At 44.1% G+C, this 25643-nt stretch overlaps 2 protein-coding genes across 7 annotated transcripts in view; one reads left to right on the top strand and one right to left on the bottom strand.

The window, feature by feature from the left end:
• The window catches only part of synj1 (synaptojanin 1), a 36776-nt gene extending 27702 nt beyond the window's left edge, over positions 1-9074 (bottom strand). For 2 of the 6 annotated variants that reach the window (XM_063203319.1, XM_063203316.1), the window contains exons 1-7: positions 9001-9074; positions 7001-7157; positions 6625-6711; positions 4585-4852; positions 4011-4236; positions 2452-2535; positions 2121-2207 (exon numbers count right to left, since the gene is read on the bottom strand). In XM_063203319.1, the coding sequence (XP_063059389.1) occupies positions 2121-2207; positions 2452-2535; positions 4011-4236; positions 4585-4852; positions 6625-6711; positions 7001-7124 (876 nt within the window). In that variant the 5' untranslated portion in view covers positions 7125-7157; positions 9001-9074. Of the gene's footprint in view, positions 1-2120; positions 2208-2451; positions 2536-4010; positions 4237-4584; positions 4853-6624; positions 6712-7000; positions 7158-8844; positions 8882-8984 lie in introns of those variants that run through there. The other 4 variants (XM_063203321.1, XM_063203320.1, XM_063203317.1 and 1 more) reach the window with 3 other exon arrangements.
• Positions 9075-10559: 1485 nt separating this feature from the next.
• On the top strand, positions 10560-25066 carry si:dkey-5g14.1 (lysosomal proton-coupled steroid conjugate and bile acid symporter SLC46A3). Its single transcript, XM_063203324.1, has 6 exons — positions 10560-10670; positions 15399-15615; positions 17245-18109; positions 19604-19687; positions 21284-21440; positions 22942-25066. Exons 2-6 carry the CDS (start codon positions 15424-15426, stop codon positions 23066-23068), a joined length of 1425 nt encoding a protein of 474 aa, XP_063059394.1. The 5' UTR covers positions 10560-10670; positions 15399-15423; the 3' UTR covers positions 23069-25066.
• Positions 25067-25643: the final 577 nt, after the last annotated feature.

The raw sequence follows: 25643 nt of genomic DNA on the forward strand, positions 1-25643 counted from the left end.
TGTGGAATGGGATGAGATGAAACAGCCACAGCCAGCCACCAAAGGCGCACATCAAATAAGTCTTTCATACGAGCTTTGAAATTTGAAAAGAAAAAAAATGCTGATTTTGAAAAACTATTTGATGTACGCCTGGAAATGGAGAATCTGTCCTGTATCTGTTTCGGTATCTGTATCTGAATCTTCACTCCTCTGTCTTGGTGTGGAAATGATATCCACCTAGTGGAATCTCCCATCTCTGTCTGTGTACGTGTGGCTCAGTGCACTGTAAGCTGAGTCATTGTGAGACAGACAGCCCCCCCTAGTCACGACTCGCTGCACACGAGCTGCAGCATCTCAACATCACTCTGCCAACGAGAGGGGAGTTGCAGCAGGTACAGTACTACAGGCTGCCCCTCTGCCCCACCCCTCCTCAACCTCTTTCCTTCTCCACTGCACACATACACACAGACGACAGGCACAGCCCCATCAAAACATCATCCTTCCTCCAAACGGGAAACAGCAGCTGGTATGTACCGCTCTACACCCTGCCCAACTACCCCAATCCCTCCCCACCCTCTACTCCAATCTCCACTACATACAGACATTTTTATTCCAACCGTTGCACTAGTTTGCTACAGTTTCCTGATTTTTTTTTGGCCAAAACACAGTACTTGCCTTGGTTCAGGAATGCGCCCGAGATTGCAGTCTGCAGTATTGCAGTCTGCCCATCTACCATTGACCACTCCGCATCACCACTTCACCCGCTACACGAAGGAAGGGGGATTCTAACTGTGGCACTGGTTTGTTGCGGTTTCCTGGTTGAACAACTTGTTTGGCTGCAATGTAGTGCAATGTTCTGGAACGTGCTTTTGGAATAGTTTACTACTGTTTGGTAGCCATGTTCAAACACTTGGTGACGATTTTCCTCTGCCAGGACACTGAATCTCTCTCAGCTCTTCAGCTGCAGTATTACAGGATGCCCCATCTATCCCTGCCCACTCTGCCTGTTGCCACTACACACAGACAGGTTGATTCCAACTGGTTGCTACGGTCTCCTGATTTCATAAATTGTCTGGTTGCAACATAGTGCACTAATCTGGAATACGCTTCTGGGATTGCTCATGCTCCCCTTCAGTAGGCGTGTTTGACCACATATCCAATTGATGACGATTTTTCGTCTGCCAGAACAAGTTAACTCAAATATATCTTCCTGTCAGCTGCCAAAGGTTTATGACTAGTGTCACACACACAACCGGGTTTTCGGTGCACCTGGGTTTTGGTTGAGTGAATCTTGTTACTACTTTTCATGCGTCTTGAAGTCGGCCAGTGCCTACTGGTGGAATTCAACTGCCGGAAATGACATTACATTGTACCCGCTGGACAACTTCAAAAGTGAGGCCTGGAAGACTGCACTGCAAACATTCTCCCAGTTTATGAGGCTGTCATAATACCGCATCATGCGCCCGCCGGACTTGCACCCCCCTCCTCCCCCTTTCAGACTCTGCACTGTAAATATTTGATGACATCTCCATACTAGCGCCAGTGAGAGGCGGCTTAGGTGACAGGGAAGGCCTAGCCAAGCGTGCCACTGAGAACCTCCGGCAGCCTAACCCACCATTGTCTCTGCCTTTGTCTTTTGTTTATGGCCTAATTAAAATTGCATGGCCACATTTGGACTAACTTTATAGATCGTCAACGTCCACAAACACCAAGCTTTACAGTCGCCCAAAACAAACAGGAGAGATAACGGGATGAATGACAGACAGTAATATGGGAAATACAGGAGAAAAAAAGAAGAGAAATTATAAAACATGGCAGGCTTCCCACTTCTGCAGCAAAACAGAGACATCTAAAAAATAAACGTAGAAAACAGCAAAGTCTTTTACGGTACATGGCGAGGTCTGCGGCAGACAAGCTAGCTACTAGTCCATGGAATGTCAAAGAGGAGACGCAAACAAATCCAGACCTGTCAGTCGAATTTGGCAATACGTTTTTAAACCACAGGAAGTGTGGAAATCTAGTCAATTCTCCAATAGCCTGCCTGGCCTGCCCCCTCCTCTTTGACATTGCACCAAGCCCTTTTTGGCAAGAAGAACAGGCCTTCACCAGCTGTGTAATAAACAATATCAGCGTGAAAATACCAGGTGCGGGTTCACATCCTCGGCTGCCTGCTGGCCTGATTGTCGATTTTGATTCAGGTGAAACAATATCCCCTGAATAGACTTTTTCTGATGACATGGAACAGTAACATCAAGCGTAAGTATTGGCGGCCGTATGGCCTTGGCCACAGTAATATAAATGTATGAAGGTGAGCCTTCAAAACAACTTTGGGGATTTAGCACGCTGCATTAACAGCAAAAGGCCTTCAAAAATCAAATACAGATGCAACAATCATTATCAAATCTGCTACATATGCTGTGTGTACTAAATGCACACAGGCCCAGATACAGTATGTAACAGAACAGCCCTTACCTGAATGCCTGGCTGTTCCCAGAACAGTGGGATAGAGCCACGAATCTGGATGAATGAGGAGACCTTGTCATCAAGAAATATGACCTGTGGTGAGGAGAGAGAGAGAGAGACAGACAGACAGACAGACAGACAGACAGACAGACAGACAGTTTCAGAAAATGCCTATACATTTCTTACACATCATATATGGCGAAATAACAATAAATAGGTGCATGTGTGGTGTAGCGCCACGAATCTGAATGAACGACAAGACTTTGCAATCAAGACAGAGACAAAGAGAGAGCAAGAGCGAGAGAGAAACAAAGTAGCTCTGATGAACCAGGACTCTGATGAAGACGCATGTCGAAACGTTAGTCTCACTGCACTAAAAAATAAATTACAGAAAATAGACATCCGTGTGGCACCAGATTTATTTCCCTTTTTGCCTATGTTTTGGTCCTGCTCTGGTTGCACCGGATTGTTAATTTAGAAGCGCGGAGTGCGTATCTCCTTTGTTTTAAAAGAAACAAAGTAGCGTTTTAGCAAAGGGATAAATGATTACGTTTCTTCTACACATATCACATATGGTACGATAACAAATGGACAGGTGCATGTGTATACTGCTGCTGTAAAGAGGTCCAGAGGAAGTAGCGGACCACAATAAGAGGAAACTACAGAAAGGGAGTAAAGCACCGCCGTGGCGAGTGGCCCGGGATCTTATCGAGGTGATTAAATGACATGATGGAAGATATGCCGGAAAAGTCCCCACTTGCCAAACAGACCACTCTTATCTCAGTGGGCTTAAAAGGCAAACACTGCTGGACCTCCAGAGCAGGTCAGACTGGCAAGGATAAAATGACTGCCAGGCAAGCCAACAGAGGAGAGTGGCGTGGGGGTTACAAACAATTGCGTGCCCAGAGGAGTCGATTCCGGGTTCAGAAAGTGAAAACCACAGCTGCCCTCCATCGCAGGTGACTTGTACGAGTACCTGGTCTAACGGTCTTGAGTGCTCATTGCAATCAGCTGATTGAATCAGATTCAGAGCTGTTTGGATCAAATGTGTGGCTGGGTTTTTACTCTGCGAACCTGGGGTTGACATCTCTAGGCAAGACCATTCCTATGCCTGGTCACCAACTTTCATTTGACTCAGACATCTACGGGTATTAGGGCGGTCCAGGGCAGACATCCCAGGTTTACAAAGTAAAAACCTTGCCACGTACAGTATTTGCTCCAGTCAATCTAATGAACCATCTGATCCTAACTGCCACATCTCCCTCCTGCCAGACCGATGAGCTGATCAGTGAAATCAGTGTCTGTTAACAGCATAGGCAGAAGGAATCTCTTGCAGGAGAACTTTCACTTTCTCCATCTAGTTTGTGCGCCCCTGAACATTGTACATTCAGTCCTATCCTTCTTATTACGACGCCCATTTCAACATTTGTCATACTCCCACAGAATTTCAGGTCTGCATGTTCCGTTTAGGCTGCCCACAGCCCTTCTGAATGATTTAGTACAAGCAACTGCTACCAAAATAGTAAAGGCACTGCCCTTCCAACCATGGATAATAATGGTGGATATACCTGCTCGGTCTCCACAAAGTTGGCCACCTGTCCGTCGTCGTTGGCCCCGCGGACGTTGAAGCGCGTGCCCGCCCTCTCAGAGCTGAGGCGGGAGATGACGCAGGCCTTGGCCTGCTTGTGGCCCGCGTAGATGGTGCGGATCTCCACGCCGCCACACATCAGACGCAGCAGCCAGTCGTCACAGTTCACCCCGTAGTGCTTCAGGTGCAGGTGGAGGGACTGGTTCCTGCAAATAGCATTCAATGGTTGCAGAATGTTCTAATATGACATTTTTCCAACAATATTACTATTAAAATGTGGATTCATTTCATCATATGGCAAGTTTGTGGTGTTAGGATGAAGCAAAAAACCCATAAGCAATACCATAATGTTACAACATTCCTACATTACGGTAAGTTAATGAAGAGAATGAAGTTTCTCTGATCAAAGAGGTTCAACATCTCTACTGGCTTCATAAGACCAAAAAACATTTGGCATAGAAAACATTCTCATCAATAATTAATTGTTCAGGCAGGCAAGCAGACTTCCACAATAATGCATTGCAATAATGTAGTCAGAAAAAAAAAAACCTCACCAGAAGAAGCGATTGTCTGTGGTGTCCTCTTTGATCCGGCGATGTGCGTTCAGGCTCAGATCCATGCTTATCCCGGTGGACGACCAGGCGAAGTAGAAGTTCCCCGAGTTGAGGACCTTGCGCACATCTGATATCCGGTCCTCGTCCGAGGGGTCGTTCTTCAAGGACACGAAGTCTGTGGAGGTGACGCGGAAGACCTCCGAGTCCTGGACCTTCCCCACCGAGCTGCAGCCCGTCACCACCACCAGGCTGTGGAGCATGGAGTCCCCTGTCATGGTTGGAGAGAAGAAAAGGAGTTAGAACAGTTTGGAAATAAGGCGTAACTGCAATGACCTTCTTTTTTAAATACATTTGAGGCTTTATTGAGGATAGCACAGTGGAGAGTATGACCTGAAGAGACTGGGAGAGAAAAAGATGGGGTAGGGTTGGAAAATTAGAAAGGCCGGACTCAAAACTGGGTCCCCATAGGCATGCCTTACACCAGGGACACGTGCAGGCGAAGCGAGCCAAGCAAAGAGAGGCGAAATTCAGTGCTCCATTCGTACAGCTCAACGGTCATCAGATCGCAGCGGCGAATCAAATAGAATTAAATGTTTATTTGGTTGATTTGACTGCCCACCGCAGACTAAATTCCCTCCTTATTTGGATAATATTAAACATGGTTGTATACTATCATTCCTTTTCCTTCACTCCTGTTCGCTTCCCTTTGCCTCCCTCATAGAAATGAATGGTGAAGTTTGCTTCGCTTGCCCAAATTCGCATGTATGTGTCCCTGGTGTTAGCATCCTGTGCCCCTCTTTAGAGGATAAACACAAACTAGTCATAGAGGTGGTGGGGTGGGAGGAGGACTGACAGGAAGGATGGCTTTGACAAACTAAGCATTACTACACCCTCTGTTCATAAACACAAACGAGTGATGTTATCTGCTGCATGGTTTTGCAACAAAGCATGACTGTTGCCCACCCTCTCAGTATACACAAATGAATGACATCATTTGCAGGATGAGAAGGATGGTTTTATTGCGAAGCAATACGGCTTTGAACCCTCTGCAGTTACTTAAGCGTGTGACATTTTTTTTGCAAGACTGGAAAGATGGTTTTGAAACAAAGTACGTGACCTGAAGAAGGCCGACAGGCCGAAACGTTGTCACATTAAAAACTGTTTATTTAACTTGAGAGTGTGTGGCACTTCTCTCCTCCTGCAATTGTATTTTCTGGTTGCCAGCACCTCTGTTTCTGGTGTGCGTTCTGCACCTCCACTCATCTTTGAAACAAAGTACAACTACTATCATCCTTCTACAGTTGGTAGAGGAGCTGTTTGGCAACCAGAAGGTTGCAGGTTCAAGTGCTGCTCTCCCTGACCCCATCGATGTGCCCTTTTAAAGCAAGACACTTAACCCCAAGTTGCTCCTGGTGGCAGGGTGGCACCCTGCGTGGCAGCCATGGCAACCGGTGTGTGAATGAGTGTGAATGGGTGAATGTGAGGCATACAATGTAAAGCACTTTGAGTGCTCGGAGGAGTGGAAAGGCGCTATATAAATGCAGTCCATTTACCATTTTATCATAAATCATGTCAGTGATGCCATTTGTAAGCAATACAGTTTCACGTATCCTGTGATTGTACACGTAAGTGGGAATCACTGCAGTGCTTATGTTGCGCAACCAAGAAGGATTCTGACGAACAGGAAGAGTTGCCTCCCTTTTCTCTGCGCTTAGCATTAACAGGAAGCCACTTATGCAAGAAAAACTTCTTGCTGACCGCCATTTATTTCTGTCACCCTACCCACAAAGTTGCCTGTAGATAGTAAACGGATTGCTCCTTTTGCCTCATTATTAATATGACTTTCAGGTGTCTTGTATTTCAGAGTGTGATTTCAAGCTGTTCTGCTCTTTTCAGAGCAGGACGTCAAGTGAAGCATGATGTCATTTTTTAATCTGTTGCCACTGGCATGGCTTAGCTGTGTGATGGAAACAGGCTCAGGCGGGACGGGACAGAACGGGAGGTCTAGGACAAGTAAAAAAGTATTTTTTATGAACTTACCCAAGTTGAGGCGGAGGACTCCCAAAATGCCGTACGCGTCCAGCATCTTGGTGTATGTGTTCTTGATGGCCTCCTTCTCTGCAGCAGCTTGGGGGCGCGTGGAAACAATAGTATTCAGTTACAATTGGAAAATTTGCTGAATGAGTTCAAATACCTCTTTCTCTGCAGCAGTGTATGAAAACAGTAGCATTCAGATACAATTGGGAAAAAAGGCATATTTTCACAAGTATTTCCTTCATGACTTGAACATGCCATTTTATTGCGGGAATATTTCACTGAGTTCAAAGGTTTGTCAAAAGTCCTGGCCTGTGAAGACTACCGGTCGAAATCAATGAGAGGGATGAACAACATGAAACCCAATATGGGGATATCTTACACAAAACGGCGACAGCGCCCGACTCGAACATCAAGCATTCATCTCGATTCCGTGTCTCCACGATGACACTGTAGGGCGGTGGATCCAGCTTGTGGTAAATACGATAACCTTTGCTGAAGGCCATGTTTTAACTGTAATGAGTGATCCTTTCTCACGCCTACGGAACAACAGAGAATGGGCATTGCATTACACATAATGTAAAAAGCTCAACCTGCTTTTCTAAGGCTGAGAATCATCAAGACTTGAAGATGAATGATGGGGCTACTCATTTGAAGAAAGTCAAGCAAACAATAGTTTTAGGGACTCTTGTACATCTTTCAATTTTTGGGCAAACTGGGTGCCGTATTGTTTACAAAGACCAACAGTTGTGTTTACTCCTTGACGCATGTAACATGCCACTGATTTGACAGAAGCTCTAAAAATGTCCAATTACAAGCCGCTTAGAACAAGCTGCAAGGTGTTTGAACTGAATGGCGTGCATATTTATTTTGGAGGCATAGCTGAGTCTAGCCTACTGCGGCTGTTTCAAGCCTCCTGCCGTGCAGCAACCCAAACACACGAATCAGGGAAAGGAACCACTGTGGGATATAGGCCTATTGTAACCAATATTTGACAACATACTCTTTTCCCATATACCTCAGTCGTGCATAATGTTGAACAGATCATTCTATCATTCAATGTAAACATTTACATATGGTTAGCTAGGCTAATTCGACAAAAAATGGCTAATTGCTGATCCAGAAAAACAGACACTGCAGGCTGGACCAATCTTAACTTGGCTGACTGCGACTGGGTTACCAAATATTCGTTCAATTTCCAACCAGAGATACCGATATTATCCATAACAATTGTTCTCATATCTAATACGCCACCCTGGTGTTATGGCCAGTCGTAATGAGGACATGACATATTTACAAGCTGTGCAGTGGCGGCATACAGACTGAGACTCCCAACGGAGTTCGCTCCCGGACGTGCGGTCCCCGGTGTTTCTATCACTCCCGGACTTGCGGTCTCCCCACCCGATTATATTTCACGTATTATCATACAATGCCACATACAAGCAATTTAGGGTTAGGTTTAGGTTTGGGGTTAAGGTTAGGGTTAGGTTTAGGTTTAGGTTAGGGTTAGGTTTAGGGTAAAGGTTAGGGTTAAGGTTAGGGTTAGAAACAAAAAACTAACATCAACAAGATAACTGGCTCCGTAATATGGCGGTGGTACCGTTAGTCTGGCTAGTGGGAGCGAGATGAAATGGGAGTGTAATGAGATGGGAGCGTGAATCTGGGAATCTCAGTGGCGACATGTCTCCTGTAAACATACCACTGACCGATTCATTCAGTTTCTGAAATAACATTTATATTAATGGGTACAAGGACATCAAAGGGCCGCTTCGTGCACTGACAGCAGGGTGACCGCAGAACACAAACATATGATGACAAATAGGATGTATACTGCAGCGTTGGCTAAGCTTATTAACAGAGGAAGCGATGGTGTTGAGCTACCTTGTACCTGGCTGAAACTGAAAGTCGCCCTGGCTTATCAGGATGCGCTGAATGACGATGTATATTCAGATTAAGATATCAACAGTAGCCTACCGTACACATTAGTGGGTATGAGGGCAAAGCAACTGACAGGTGTAATATGCGGGCAATCAACAAGCATTCGATCTTAAATCATAGCAACACCCATAGTGCTAACCATATCCCGGCTAGCAAGCTTAAGCTAACGAAATACCAAGGTCTTTTAGCAGGAAGCAATCGGAACTGGTGGGAAAATAGAACTACACATCTAGAGCTCTAGCTCTGCTAACATCAGCTAAGCTGTGGCTAACTATGCTCCAAGCTTACTGGCTTCTCGTCTCCACCGCAGACGGTCGTGCTGCTGTGTAAAGATTACTTGCCACAGCTCATTTCGGGCCAATCTTAAGCGGGTAAAGGTCTACACTGCAGCGTGTATGTCCTAAACATGTTATACGCTCCTGAAATACCCTTGGAAGCAGGTACCTGTCACCGTTCCCCCCGGCGGTTGTCAGTGCAGAGTATCCAGGATGATGTGAGCCAAGCAGCTAACAATCTTCACCCACCTACTGCTACTTGCTTACATCGAGTACGCCATTTCCGCGTATTGGGAAACCGGAAGTTCTCAGTAAAGACTACAAATTTGGTACGTTCAAGACAACAGCAGAGCGCCTGTCTACACGATCAAAGCACACAGCGTAGAATATGCGGCATAAAAAGCAAACAATCAGCTTGTAACGCATATTATACATCTTTACAGTCTATCTGTATATTGCAAGTGACTTACAACAACAACTATTACTACTACTAGGCCTAGGCCTACTGCTACTACTACCACCCTAGCCTACTACCATAGGCTACTACTAATACTAATATTATTATAATAACAACAACAACGACAACAACAATATTAATAATAATATGCATAATGATGATGATGACGATGACAACAATCATCGTCATCATCATTGTTGTTATCGCCATGATGAAACAAAATCACACCAATCATGGTTCATTGTTCGTACAAAATATTGCATAATGGCATGCGATTCAGTAAACTGCAGTGTTAAGCATGCCATTTCTGTCTCCTAAATATTGCATATTGCACTACCAGGGACGGTAAAGGCACTGACTATACCATCTTTGCTATTGGCTACAACAGTGTTTCTCAACCTTTTTTTAGGCGAGGCACCCTTTCAATTCATGAAAAATTTCAAGGCACCCCAAACCAACAAGTCGTAACATGGCATCGCTTCTGATACCACAAAAGCTTAGAAAAGTAACACATTTGGAGACGTCACACAACCTACATTCAAAGTTGCAACTAACTGGGGCAACCTATATTTACTTTATTGTGCGTAAATGGCAGCTGAAAGATTCCACTGACTAGCATTAACTTATCAATTTAGACAAATATGTATCATATTACATAATTTATTTATCAGTCACATTTCCGCGGCACCCCTGAGAGGGGCCCACGGCACCCCAGGGTGCCCCGGCACCCCTGTTGAGAAACACTGGGCTACAATGTAGGCCTAGTATATTGCCATATCAGAGTGAATCGACGAAATGGGGAAGTTGAAATATTTTGGTAATACTGTAGTAAAAAGAAAGAAAAAAAGAAGAGAAAAATGGCAGCTTTGATACTGCAGTAGGCCTATCTGATTTTTTTTCATATTCATTCAGATTCATTTCAGAGTTGTCAGTCTTTCGTCTACTTCTCATGGGAATATTCTAGGTCTATATGCTGTGTTTTCAATCCATTGCTAGTGTGTTTGTTTGCATGTTTGTTTTCTAAAGTTCTTAGCCTCACAGAGTTACTATTATCATATTATAATACATCAAGTAAACCACATTACACTATATCGGTCTGTGGCTGAGAGTACTACTGTATGTGATGTATTTTCCAAGATGGATAAAGAGTGACCTCAGCTGGATACTCAATGAGAGTGTTTTGCGATATTGAACTCGCCCAAAGCGAGGGCGTGTCTTAAAGGGAACGGTCCAATCAGATAATGCTTAGACGCTATGATAGGAAACCCAACTTTCATAAGGATGAGAAGGGACGATTTTGTAAACAGACGGAGGTCTTCATGACACAACAGGGCTGACGGTTGCTGGCTAGAGGTGAAATCGTTGTAATGAGGAGCTGAAAGGTAGGTAGCTTCAGACAATTACACCAATTTTATGTGCGGATAGACTCTGCTAAATTAATCTCGTGCTGCCTTTGTAGGCTACCTACACTACTATGTGGAAATGGATTCAGGGTAACTGCTGAATTGACAAACTTTTTATGGTTAATGTATGTTTGTGCTATGGTCCTGGGCTGTTTATGTGTTAGCAGGAGCGCTACCAATCCACAGCAGAAGTCCAATGTGCAGGTTTCAGAAAGAGTCGAAGACGAATACCTCACGTCAGCCTCAAGGCATATTTATTTTAAGTATGATGAACACACTGCTCAAGAGCGGTTGGGTCATGGCTCAAGGGCACTCAAGAGAATGATCGATTCCAGAACATACATTTATATAGGGGGTGTGACGTCACCAATCATACACATCTCATATCATATAGGTAACACCCCCTTGTGGCGTGGAACAGATCAGTACTGGTACAGAATACACACAGTCAATCATACACACATGTCAACACTCCCACTTATGAGTGACTCGTATCCTGTACAGCTTTTAACAATCAGAATATACACAGAATTAAATCAAAAACAGTTTATATAGTACACACAGTACTTCACGTATTTACAACATGTCAGACACTACTACCAAACATGACTCCTGTAAATTTCTGTAATTTCACCTTTGAGACGGGTTTGGTCATAGCATCTGCTACCATTTCATCTGTAGGACAATAAACAAGTGTCATCTTCTCATACACATTCATCAGTTTGACTGAAATCTATGCCTAGGAAGTGTTTTAACTTGCCCAGGTCTTTCATTTTAAACCTGCTCGAAAGCATTGCTTTTACCTGCTCTAGGCTTCTCGTGTTGCTTGCTGCGATGATAAGATCATCCACCCAAATCACAATTATCACCTTTCCTGCCTGCTCTGACTCTTTTGTGTATACACAATGGTCTGCTGGATTCTGTGTAAAGTTGTCATTTACCAAACATTGGTGCAGCATCTCATTCCAGTTGCGTCCAGACTGTTTTAAACCATAAATTGACTTTTGTAGTTTACACACTAGGTTGTTTCCTACTTTTTCATAACCGTCAGGTTGCTCCATGTAAATGTCTCGGTCAATGGGTGCGTGTAAGTATGCTGTCTTTACGTCCATTTGGTGTAGAACTAAGTTCTCTTGTGCTGCCTTTTGCATGAGTACACGCACACTTGTCATGTTTGCCGTGGGGGAGAATGTTTCACCATAGTCGATCCCCTCTCTCTGGCTATACCCCTTCGCCACAAATCTGGCCTTGTACTGTTCACGTCCGTCACCACCCTCTTTAATTGAGTACACCCACCTACCTCCCACTGTCTTTCTGCCCTCTGGCAATTTGGTCAGGGTAAAGGTCTGGTTCTCCTCTAGTGACTGCATTTCCTCGTCCATTGCCCTCTTCCATTTACCTGCTTGTGGTGATGCCATAGCCTGCTTAAAGGTCAGTGGCACACCACACACTGCTCGGTAACAATAGTCGACACTGGTGAGTGTACTATCATCATCACCATCACTGTCTTCCTGAGTAGAGTAAGCACTGAGGTAACTCGGGGGCTTACGCTCTCTAGTGGGGTACCTCCCACTGCTTGGGGCCTGTGGTGTCACCATGTGGTGCTCCTCACCATCATCCTCTGGGGATTGTGGACTGTCAGTCTGGGTGTCTGTGCTCTGAGCACTGGGCTGTGGTGTGTCTGTCTTGTCAGTAGTTATAATGGGGTCAAATCCCAAGTCTTGCGTCTGAGTCTCACTGTCACATGTGGTTTTAGTGATAAACTTAACCAGTCTGTGCTTCTGCACTTTTCCCTTGGTGGGGTAGTAAACTAGATAGGCGGGGCTGCCCTTGTCGTGCCCTACAAAGAGCCCCTTCTCACACCTGGGATCCAGTTTACCCTTGTCTTGTTTGTACGCATAACACTCGGACCCGAATTTGTGCATCTGGGCTAGATCACACTTCTTCCCTGTCAGTGCTGTGTACGGTGTTGTGCCAATGTGCTTGTTAAAGCATCTGTTTCTGGTGTATGCAGCTTCCTGAACGGCATAATGCCATAAACTCTTAGGTAAGTTGCTGTCGATCAGTTTACACCTTGCCATTTCAAAGAGAGTACGCCCTTCCCTCTCAGCTATGCCGTTCTGGTGTGGGGAGTAAGGACAGGACGTCTCGTGTCTGATTTTGTTCTTTCGCAGGAGTGTCTTAAACTCTCTGCTTGTGTACTCGGTCCCGTTGTCTGACCGGATGCATTTCACATCGCCATAAGGCGCTACATCTGCCAGGAATTTTTCAGTAGCCTGTACGGCATCACTCTTCGCTTTCAGAAAGTATGTGAAAACTACTCCTGTGCACACATCTGTGAATGATTGCATGTACTTGTAACCATCTATGGAACCATTGGTCACTGGACCAGCTAGATCAGTATTCACCAGCTCAAGTGGTGTTTTCACCTTGTCAGTTGCATTTCTGTTTCTCGACTGAGTAAACTTTCCCTCTACGCATACATGACATTCTTTGTCAGGCTTACGCTTTGCACCTTTAATGTGCATGCCTACTGTAACATCTTGCAGTTTCAGTATGTCATCATAATTACAATGCCCCATTATCTCATGCCAGGTTTGGATATCATGGCTAACATTGCACACATCACTTTCATCACATTCTGTTGGCAAGTAGTACATTCTGTCACACACATCAATGTTGAACCTTGCACCATTAGGCGCCACAAGAACATTGTTACCTTCTTCGAAAAGTACCTTGGCACCGTGTGCAGTGGCACACTTCACGGAGAAGAGTTCCTGTGGGAACGAAGGGATGTACAGGGCGCTCTTCAGAGTCACTGTGCATATTCGTCCGTCGCTGTCAGTGAGACACACCTGTGCGTCTCCTCTGCCTTCCGCCAACCCGAATGTCCGCCTCCCGTCGGCCAGCTCCATGCTGTGGCTCTCCGGCTTGAACGAGCTGTCGAAGGACTTGAACCGGCTCCTGTCGTATTCAGCATGTGGGATGTCGCGCCTGTGTCGACGATCAGCCCTCTCTCGATCTGCCGCTGCTGCGCTGGCTTGCAGGTGTCCACCCGGAATGTGAAGTCGTCTTTCGCGGGTCCCCGCGCCTCGATCCGACCACCACTCGCTGCCCGACCGCCACTGCTACCACCGCCGCCGCCAGGACTGCTGCCGCCGCCTCTGCTACTGTCACCACTGCCGCCGCCGCTTCTGCTGTTGCTGCCACCACCGCTGCCGTTGCCTCTGCTGTTGCCACCACCGCTGCCTCTGCTACTGCTGCTACCACCGCCGCTGCCTCTGCTGTCGCCACCGCCGTGGTCTTCAGCGCGTGCACACCTGGACCTCTGTGTGCGCTCGGTCTTCCTGCAGGCTTTGTCGCTGTGGCTCGTGCTTTTACAGGAACCGCACCAAACTTTTCTTGCGCAGTCATCTTTCCGATGTCCCTTCTCTCCGCACCGCCAACACGCCATCTCTGTCGAAGATCCGCCGCCGTTCTTTCTCCTCAGGGCTGCGCGAGCCTTCAGAACCCTTTCTCCCGCCAACTCGGCTACTGGCTCAGCATCCTCCGAAGCCTCGAAGTTTCGTAGCTTAGCTTTGAATTCGGCCAATTTCATCTCGACTGAACCGTGTGTAACCATCAGCGAAAACGGTTTAAACATTTCTGGCAGTCCCCGCATAATCATTGCCATCATCAGCCCTTCACTCGGTGCCTCGCCTGCACATCTGAGCGCTGTGAAGATCTGCTCTGCCCGGATAATGTACTCTGTCACAGTCTCTGTTTCAGCTTTCTTCAGCGAGGTTAGCGTTATGTACAATGAAACAATTCTTGGCCTACCTTTGCCAATGTAGTGCTCTCTCAGCACTTTCAGACTCTCGCGTCCATTATTTTTACAGTCTCTAAAGATCAGTCCCAGACTCACGTTGTCGAGTAACGGCGCCAACGAGCAGTAAGCATCAGCGTTCAGCTCGTCATCCTTGGCTCGTTCCTCAGCCGTCAGCGGTCCACCAGGCTCGTGAAGAATAGTGTCTTTTAAACCGACACGATGCATACAACACAGCATCCGTTCCTCCCAGAGCTCGTATTCTTCGGCCCTACCGTCAAACACCGGCCACTTTGTCTTTTGATGCGCCATTCTCCTCAGCTTTCCGTTAGCGTTCCCGGTTTTAGCGCGCTAACTAGCTACCACACTTTTAGCTGACTAGCTAACGTTCGCCACTTTCCGTTACTGCACATTGTCTTCGATACTGGGCCCATAACCTGTTAGCAGGAGCGCTACCACTCCACAGCAGAAGTCCAATGCGCAGGTTTCAGAAAGAGTCGAAGACGAATACCTCACGTCAGCCTCAAGGCATATTTATTTTAAGTATGATGAACACACTGCTCAAGAGCGGTTGGGTCATGGCTCAAGGGCACTCAAGAGAATGATCGATTCCAGAACATACATTTATATAGGGGGTGTGACGTCACCAATCATACACATCTCATATCATATAGGTAACACCCCCTTGTGGCGTGGAACAGATCAGTACTGGTACAGAATACACACAGTCAATCATACACATATGTCAACATTATGAATTATATTATTTATTAGGAAATAGATTATGCTTCACCCATTCTCCTATTTTGCTATAATCTGACGTGTTCTTGATAGTTAACCTCACCTGCCTGTCAGTCATAGCTGCCCCAAAGACACAATGTTCCCTTCTCTCTCACCTACAGAGAACTGTGTACAACACTGGGAAGAATGAAGAAGTTGTATTTTGTAGAGCCTATCGTCGCCGTATACGCATTTGCAGCTTCTTTGGTATATCCACTGGTGCAGCAATATGTGTATCGTCGCTTGTGGCAAGAGCTGACGAACAGCACCTACCCCGCATCGGACAACTCAACGAGATGTGCCCCGGCCAACTCCAGCAATCACTCAAGCCACCATGAAGTGAGTGCCAGACGAAACCAATCATGTGCTTCCTTTCCTCACTGTACGCTGTACAGTGCATGTGACTCTTGCAAAGCAGGTTAGGGTACTAATTAGGCGAGTGGTTTAGTTAGCATACAAGATAGTGGTTATGCTCCACTCACATAGTGGAATTCCTAGGCCACTGACCTAAGGCGTGGAGGATACACTAAGATGTGGTAGAACTAGTTATCCATTTGTCAGTAACTGCGAGTTACAATAATAGGTCAGTTGTCAAACCTTCATCCCCACCCGAATTGAATGTGAATTGAATGTGTCCTTGCTTGCTTAAAGGATAAACGAATTTCAACATTGTAATGCTCACAGTACCCTGGACTTGCCGGTGACGCTGCATATTTTGGCCTTTTCGAGATCTGAGCCATTCTTATGGGGGCAGATTTTGTTTACACTAAAAACTTTCTTAACAGAGGCCTACTCCAAATGCTTTCCCTAAAGGTATTACTGTTTGCTAGTTGTCTGCTGATGTTGCATAACCTTTTTGATGTTTTGGGAATACAAATGTTTTTATTATTATTATTATTATTATTTGTTTAATTAATGTAAACAAACAACTGCCCCCATTACAATGACCAGGATTTCGGAAAAGACCAAAGGGGAAAAAAAGGTATTGACAAGTCCAGGGTAGTGTGAGCATTATAACTGCATACTGAAATTGGCTGGAGTTATCCTAAAGGGGAAGAATAACTTACACTTGCAGTTGTTAAGATATTTTTGTCCTCCACGTTCTTCCTCTTTCACTACTTGTAGATTAAAATCTAACTGATTTGTGTGCACAGGTGTTCAGACCTTGTCCCCTCAGTCCTTAGTCTGAGTCATGTGCATTTGAGGTATTTGGATTATTATAATGTTATTTCAACATTATTACAAGCCTTAATACCAAGCGAGTTGGATCATAGGACTGCAGTGCAGGTTCAACGGGTTCCTATCCTTACCACTTCCTACCTCCCACCTCCATCCATGACTGAAGTGCCCTGGAGTATGGTACCTAACACCCACATTGCTCCAGGGATTGTAATCTAATGCCCTGTTAGTCTACCTAAATAATTATAAATGGCTTTGGATACGTGTTGGCTAAGTAGTAGAGTAGAGTAGAGTAGAGTAGAGTAGAGTAGAGTAGAGTAGAGTAGAGTAGTACTTCATTGATCCTGAAGGATATTACCGTGTCCAGCTGCCTTGGCATAACACACAATACTCACTGCTGGACAGTTCAAACATATGCACTCAACTGCGTACTTTAAATCAGACAGTAAGACAGCATAAGAAAGTATAAAGTAAAATGCAACATTATAATGGAATAAATGTTACAATATAGACACAAGGATATAAGGATAGTGTATTGGTCATATAACCTGTCACTTTTATAAAGCACATAGTGAAATGAATTGGCCTGTGCAAAAAGTTTGCCGAAGGAGGCAGGGGTGGGGAATGGGTCATTCAGTAAGGTTCAAGTATTAAAGGTTCATATAGTGTTTAGCATTCAATATGTCTATGGCATCTTTCAATATGCAATGTAAAACAGTATTTTGATCCCCCCCAATTCCACTGTCTCTCACACCTCTTGTCCGCCATTGTGTGTTATTGATGTCGCAGGAGGTGCAGAGGGCTGCCTCCCTGTTCTCCCTCTACACAGAGCTCTTCTCCATGATCCCCAGCCTGATCGTCACGCTGGTCCTGGTGGCCTACAGCGACCAGCGCGGACGCAGGATCACCATCATCCTGCCGCTGGTGGGCTCTCTGATCTACACCTGTTCCTTCCTGGCCGTCTCCTTCTTCGAGCTGAACCTCTACCTGCTGGTGGGGGCCTCCTTCTTCAGCTCGCTGTTCGGAGGCATCGGCACCATGCTGGGCGGGTGTTTTTCCTACATCGCCGACCGGTGCGAGGACGGGAAAGGCAAGACGCTGCGCATGGCCGGGGTGGACATGACGATTGGGCTCCTCTCTGGCGTGGGCGCCATATCCACGGGATACTTTCTGCGGGCATACGGTTTCAACTGGCCCTTCCTCACCTCGGCCCTGGCCCAGCTGGTCAACCTGCTCTACGCCGTGCTCTTCCTGGGCGAGAGCCGGGTGGTGGAGAGCCAGGAGAAGGTGAGCTGTAGCGACGCCCTGCAGAAGCTGGTGAAGGGCATCCAGCACATATTCAGCGGCGGGAGCCGCAACAGGAACTATCTGCTGGGACTGCTGATCACCATCTTCTCCCTGTACACATTTGCGGACATGGGGGGCTTGTCCATGATCACTCTCTATGAGCTCAATGAGCCGCTGTGCTGGAGCGAGATTCTCATCGGCTACGGGTCGGCCATCTCCACCACGGTCTTCCTGACCAGCTTCGTCGGGGTGTCTGTGCTGTCGCTCTGTCTGCCAGACGTGGCGATTGTCTTCATCGGGATGCTGTCTCTGTGCGCCGGCCTGATTTTTGTGGCCTTTGCCAAGACCACTCTGATGATGTTTCTTGGTGAGTTTTTGTTGAAATGCCCATCCAGATTCAACACCATAGTTTATTTGACCTTGTTTATTTGACCTTGAGCTTGGACATGTTTCTGCATTGGTTGATGATTGATTTTCAACCCCTATCGTGTCCTTGCATGGAAGTTTGCTTTTTCTCAATCAATCAAGTCAAACTATGATAGTGAATGTCACTAACAGAAGGACTGTTCCTGTCTGTAGTGTTGCAGATGGGATAATCTAAGACAGTAACAGCTGAAATTCTAGCACATAGCAAATTGTTTCATCCTCACTCCCTAAGATGATATAGAATTACTTTGGAAATGACATAGAATACATACATTGAAGCATTTGAGTCCATGTATGTAGACACTCATCAATGACATACCATGCTGGAGCGTCCATGGCAGAAAGTTCATCCTCAGGAAGAAGTTCTGGTCGAGTTTATTAACACACTTACTTGCAGAGGTTGAGCCATCACATGCTCTTCCAAATGTCCATGAAAGAGGGGTCTTTGGTGGAACTAGGCTAAATATCCAGTCGCCCCTCATGCTCTCCCATACACTTACTTCATTGGCCCCTGCAAGGTTCCCATTGCAGAGTCATCATCTATTAGATTGTAGAGTTCATGTGACTGTAACAAAAATATGCAAAAGAAATTTCCCCCAGGTATTGATAAAATATTCTTAATCCAAAATATACTGTGGAGCCAAATGCAGTGCCTAAGCTTAAAGGGTAACGTTTAGTTCAAATTTGTAACTAAAACTATACTGGATGTTGTGAGAAGAGGTGTTCTGAAACATATATGTGAAATTCACGGTCTATAACAAAGCCAAAACGCAATATTTGTATGAAAATGTATCAGTTGAAAGCTACTTTTGAAATATATCGAGTTATTTGCTGGCATAGTGTTCTATGACGTATATAGGGGGAGCCCAACTAAAGTTCTGGCTCAGCTCTCGCTCTCATTGTGGATGTAGGCCTACCAACGGTTTTGGTTGTAGTAGGCTAGAGACAAGCTGTGAGACGAAAGTGGAGTGTTATATTGTATATTTGGGCTATTGAAAATTGTCTATTACTGTGTTTGTGCATGCTGTATTAAAACCTGTTAGACGGGTCAGCGGGTCTAGCACTAAGAATATCAAACTGTTCTAGGTGCGGTTTGTCCAGGTGAGGAGGGCTCATTCGGTGGGCTTCGGAAGTTGGTTCTTTGAACAAAATCCACATTAGTTACCCTTTAAACTTCTAGAATATCATTGTAGTTTTTGTGTTTTAGTAGTTGGTGCATTTGGATATTTTAACAGTATTTATCTTTAGCAAATGAATGCATTTGTATTGTTTATTAGGTTCATAAAACATTTGGTTTTCACACACAGGTAAATGGCAATATTTTTGTTTCCCTTTTTAGAGGCCTCTGCATTGGTAAAAGTCATTCAAAAAACCTTTAATGATTGTATTTTGCAATAGGTAACCGAATGTCAACAGTGATATGTTTGTATCCCAGTCAGGGTCCCCATGATGTTCGCCGTTATGCCTTTCCCAGTCATGCGAGCCATGATGTCAAAGGTTGTATCCAAGGCTGACCAAGGTAAGCACCCTTCTCTTTCCTTGCTCCCCTGAGTGCCCGTTTGTGGTTTTGTTAAGCTTAAACAAAGTTTGTGCCTGGTCAGTTTTAAAGTGGCTTATTCAGCATGCAGCTGTTCAGACAGGCCTCCTCCCTACTGAGTGATCCATAAAGTGTATGTTGATAAGGGGAATCCAGACAAGAGAACACTGAGTAACCCTTTAAACATAAACATCATGCCCTGAAGAAGGCTAAACTGCCGCTACGCGTGGGCAATTTTAAAAGTCCTTAATGGACATGTCATAATAATAAAGACATTTTTAACTATACTTTTTGGAGTGCCTTGGTGAAGAAAAGTTTTTTCTCTTTTCAAGCAACTTTTTTGACATTGAACCTTGAACCAAAGAGCACCCACAAGAATATTTTTTTCATCTTTCTAAAGGGACTGAGCACACCTCTGACTTCCAAACATAACCCTTTAAACATACTGCATATTATCCCTGCACTAGAATCTCCAGTGTATTTTGGCCTTAACTTGCGTAATAACCAAATCTGAACTTTAGACAGAGATGGTTTCAAAGAAGCTCGTAGCAACAATCTCTGCTTTAGACGCCTGTTATCAGGATATATGTTTTGGATCAAAGGTTTCTTTACCTGACAGCATGGCAGCATGGATATGCATTTCCCTTGTCAGCATTGCAGAAAGAACAAAGGTGACATGCTTAAGCTGATCATCAGTTTTTATTTTCATTAACATGTTGTGGTGTGCTTGTATCAGGTTCTATTTCAGGTTCTGTATTGTGGTGTTGGGTGCTTCTGTTGGAGTTTACAGTTTTCATTTTTGGTTTGCTTAAGGTGCACTTTGTAATATTTCTCTCCAGAATCCATGCTGCCCATTCACAATATCATTCATGAATACTTACCACTACCATCAAATTCTATTTATTTTTTATAACCGGGAAAAGGGCACTTTTCATAAATGAAAAGGTGGATCTTCTCCATGTCCTAGAAATAGACATTCTAACTGCAAAACTTACTGTACTTTGGTCATACTAGTAAATATTAGTGTACTTTTTAGTCAATATTCATGAAAAGATCAAATTTTGCAATAGCAGCCGTTTCAATGAGCAGCATTGCAATACCTTCTCTGGCCACCATCTTACTCAGTGCACTAAAGTATTTCAGTATCAAGTATATCAGGAAATACTCGTTTGAGTAAAAAAATATAACTCTTGGTGAATATTTCTTTATCATGCTGTACCAAAGACAAAGACTTAACTGTTCTCTGGAAGCTACAAGTTTGCTATGAGAGAACATCTGTCTCGACCAATGACCAACGTCTGCATACCGTCATTGGTCTCTCTACCTGTTTGAAATGTTCTTCTTGCCTGAACTTACCTCTTGCTGTGCTACTTTTATGGCTTTTATTTTATTTTCCTCAAATCCAGCCGCTTATCTTGAATATGAGCTCTAACTTGGCCCTATTAAATGTCTGATGTAATATAGCCAGCAAACAAAAATGTACAACAAAGTACACATTTGTTACAAGCTGACGTTGTAGAAAAACACACTTACTACGCATCTGCCTACTGATTAATTTGTCCACCTTGTGTGTTGCAGGATCATTGTTTGCGTGTGTTGCCTTTCTGGAGAGCCTGAGTGGTAATATTGGATTTGCAGTGTTCAGCAGTATCTACGCCACTACGGTTGCCTGGCGCCCTGGATTCACCTTCCTCTTGGCGGCCAGCCTCAGTATTATCCCCATGATGATGCTCAGGTCAGTCACAGTGGGCATGGAAGTCAATTTCACCTTCAATGCCAACATCTCATGGTGTGTGTGTGTGTGTGTGTGTGTGTGTGTGTGTGTGTGTGTGTGTGTGTGTGTGTGTGTGTGTGTGTGTGTGTGTGTGTGTGTGTGTGTGTGTGTGTGTGTGTGTGTGTGAAAGCAAATATGCATTGACGAATGTGCAACCTACAGAGACAAGTTTTCATATTGCAATTATAATTGACACACTTTCCTCCATACTAGTTACAGTAAGCATTTTTACTACCTCTCCGGATGTGACATGATAGGTTAATTCTGTCTTCTGTCATATTTCGTCCATTCACACAACAGCTTCGATGATCGAATCAGTCATGTTTTTATTCTTATCTTCAGCAAACTGTTAGGCGTATCAGTCAAATGGTGTCCCTCAAACCCAATCATCAAACCCAAGTCTTGGTCCTCCAGATGCGAGCTCCAGATATCTGTATCTGGTTAGAAGCCAGCGGTGATTCACTTAGACCAAACGTAGTTTTGACAATCTAAGTCATATGACACGGCACACTCAGTCTCTCATCAGCTGCGTGTGGTGTGGGTGTTACCGGTTATCCCGTTGAAAACGTACTGCGTATGAATGTCCACATGCTAGAAGAGAAAACCCACACGAATCACCAGTTCGGGGGCTTAATTTATTTAGACTTTTACGGAATTCCTACTCTCTCTCTCTGACTCGTTACATATTTAAAACTCTGCAAATATATGCAAAGTAAGAGCCACTGACCTGGTACCCTGTTTCCTTGACTGCACCAATGCACCATGCATGGTCTTAGCAAGGTCTGGCTAATCTCCATCGATCAACCCCACACACATTATCAGCTTGATTGTCCCATGGAAGTTGTATGGTATGCACATGGAAGAGAGGAAATCTCCTACTGTACACACTAAAAAAATCAGATGTGCTGTTGTATGTATCAATTTATGCATGAACAGTGTTCACAGACATTTCAGTTCTACTGTACAGCGTTTAGTGTATAATTCAGTGTGCATGCACTTTTTTATGTCAAGTCCATCCTTGTACTGAACATCCAAACATCTGCACAAGAAGGGACATCTGTAGCTTTTACACAAGCTTTGTACATGATGGTCTTGCTCTTATAGTATGGCCACTGTAGGTTACACAGTGCTTGAAGTGGGGGGGAACTCAGGGGAACCCAGTTCCCCTTCCTCATAATTTTCATCATCAGCATTCCGGCAGAACTTATCTTGTGCGCCGCAGGGTTCCTGCACTTCTTTTTGGATGGTATTTTCGGACGATTATGATTCCTGTACCTCTTTTTTCCACTTCAAGCACTGAGGTTACACAAGCTGCTGTTTAACTGTGAACAGCTGAAAGCCCTCACCTGATGATGATGCGTTATTGTCTCAGTTCCTCATGATGGCACGTGTGTGCGTTTCCTCATCTCAAGTGAAAACGCTCTTTTTGGTTATTTTTATGTTGTTTCTCCTTTTTTTACAGCTTGGTGAATTTATTTAGAGAAGAGGGGCTAGAAGAGGAGATAGAACCCCTACTCTCTGATGACCGGCCCGTCACTCCAATCGAGCCAGACCGGCCTGTCACTCCTGTCACTCCAGTCACAGCTTGAAGGTCAAAGGGAAACTTCTGAAGGTCAAAGCTTCTTCTTCTTCTTCTTCTTCTTCTTCTTCTTCTTCTTCTTCTTCTTCTTCTTCTTCTTCTTCTTCTTCTTCTTCTTCTTCTTCTTCTTCTTCTTCTTCTTCTTCTTCTTCTTCTCAGGTCACTTGTGGAATCGTGATTCTTGTGGTTGGATTAATCCCTGTATCAATCGTTCATTTGTCTTTCTGAATGTCATTTACATTTTTCAATGCTCTGCTAATTCGGAAAAATGAATGAACGAATGATAAACAGATTTGGATTTAATCTTGATTAATTGGCACTGCCTCTCAGTTGTTTCTTAGAAAGCACATTTGGTCTATATTCATTTGATTTCACAAAATTGCAAATTGCGAAGATGCGCGTATCCTTAACCAATCTCATTTCAAGAAACCAATGAATTTTGGTAGATGTGATAGACTACAGTAGGTAGTTCACGGGCAAGTGCAATTTCTCAAAGCTATTTCCAATGTTGCTTGTTTTTGCAGTGTACATATTTTCTTCTAAGATTTCTCACCACTTGTTTTGCAAGATGTTTTATGCTGAGCCTGGGATGTATTGCTGGAAATGTAAGTTAGATAGTTAGACTGAACATTCAGAGGTCAAAACACTCAAACATATGCCTCTGTTTCCCAGTGCCTTATTTTACCTGTGTACAGTATACGCAAGAAAGGTCATTCCAGTAGTAAGCTGTTATTGGGAGATATTTTGATGGAATTGTGATGTGTTTCTAAATTGTTCAAGATTTGTTTTAAAATGATGACGTTGAATGGCACTTTTTAAAACGCACAGTTGAAATGGCATGCATGCCATAAGAATTTGGAATTATGTTTGAAGAGATACAGGAGTCAGCATGTTAGTAGCAAAGCAAAGAAATCTAGGAAATTACCATGACCAGCACATAATCAGCACACACTACTCTTTTTAGGATTATACATGCCTACATAATATACCTGTATAGTGACTTTATTTACAGATGCAAGGATGTCTGTGCTTCTGCCTCTGTGGTGCTCATGGTCGTGAACAGCAGAATCACGACAGACTTGGCTTCTTCTCAGCGACTAAACTCAGGGATGTCTGGTACACTCAGCATACTTTTAGAAGTTTTCAAAAAAATTTGATGAACAAAGTGATTGACGTTACGGCACACCGGCATCTTCCTCAGAGGCAAAAGAAGATGCAGACTCTGAGGAAGACGCAGGGGCATTGGAGCATCAGTCACGTTTGTGCACCAAAATATAAATACTGCAAAATGTATGCAGAGTACTTCGGTCTAGTCGATCAGAAGTAGCCCGGTTTGTCTAAATACATATGCAAGTGTACATGCATAAATGGACTGTACATGTACTACTGTATATGCACATGTATCAACAGGGTGCGATTTGTAGGGGGGGTGGAGGGGATTGTCCCCTCTTCTGGTTTTGATATTGTCACTTTTTCTACATGATTTTAATCTTCGTTTAATGTAGTTCCATTGATATTGCTTGAAATCTGAAACATATCCCCCCTTCTCATTTTCTGACAAATCGCACTACCATTGTGCCTGAAAGGCTGAATATTAGCAGATTCGTGTCACGGTCAGTTCAACTGCACATTCAGTTGTCTTCTTTGTATTGCTGACTTGGGTGTTTTGAGCATTTCCTGTAAAATACGTTTGTCCATGACTATTATTGTAATATAATACTTCCTCGTATTTTCGTGTTAAATTGTACTATTCTACAATTTATCACATGAGCTTAAATGAGCAGTTATGATGGTCATAACTGACAGACAATGATGGTCATAATTGACCTCCAGGAATTACAGTCTGACTGTAAGTTTCAGATATAGGATTGGTTGTACATTTAAACATTCAAATCATTTAAGAAGGTAAAATATTGTAAAAACAATATAATCAAGTGTCTACTTGCAGCATTTCATGAAATGTTGCTGAAGTTGGATTAACAAGTTTAATAAAAAAAATACATAAAACCTGGAAAAACTGGCATTGTTTTTATACCATAATGTTGACAAATGACAGTCAAATTCAGTCAACGTTTTATTCCCTTTTTCATTTTTATTTAAATGGCGATGGATGTATGGAAAGACTAAGCAGCGTGCTGAAGACATGCTATCCTACTGCATTATATTAACGTGCCTCGCTCATGCCAACGTGCCTCGTCTTTCCACGTGATTAGCCTTACTAGAAATTAGCTGTCATACTCTGCTAATACGACATAGCCCTACATTTGAATAACTTGAGGTCTTACAAACATGGTAGGCCAAGTACATGCATGCTAAATGATATAGGCCTACTCTTTTATACAGAATATTTGAACTACTGTGGAAGATGAGCCATTCATTAAACATTTCAAATTATTTCATGCTCCTCCCCAATAGTAAAAAAATCTAAAAAGGTCACATAGCGACCAGCTTGTAATTACGTCAAAAAACTTCCCTGGTTCTGATAATGAGTCTTGGGTCTGACTGAATGAAGCGAGACTCAACATTAGTACTCTGGAACATCCGAGACCCTTTGGCTCTACTTACGTCAGGGAAACTTAATTTTC

This window comes from Engraulis encrasicolus, chromosome 7 (assembly GCF_034702125.1).
Source record: "Engraulis encrasicolus isolate BLACKSEA-1 chromosome 7, IST_EnEncr_1.0, whole genome shotgun sequence".
Taxonomy (NCBI): Eukaryota; Metazoa; Chordata; class Actinopteri; order Clupeiformes; family Engraulidae; genus Engraulis; species Engraulis encrasicolus.

Coding starts and splice junctions, on each gene's coding strand:
- si:dkey-5g14.1 (XM_063203324.1), top strand. CDS start 15,424: ATGAAGAAGTTGTATTTTGTAGAGCCTATCGTCGCCGTATACGCATTT. Junction 15,616..17,244: donor ATCACTCAAGCCACCATGAA/GTGAGTGCCAGA, acceptor TTGATGTCGCAG/GAGGTGCAGAGGGCTGCCTC. Junction 18,110..19,603: donor CACTCTGATGATGTTTCTTG/GTGAGTTTTTGT, acceptor TTTGTATCCCAG/TCAGGGTCCCCATGATGTTC.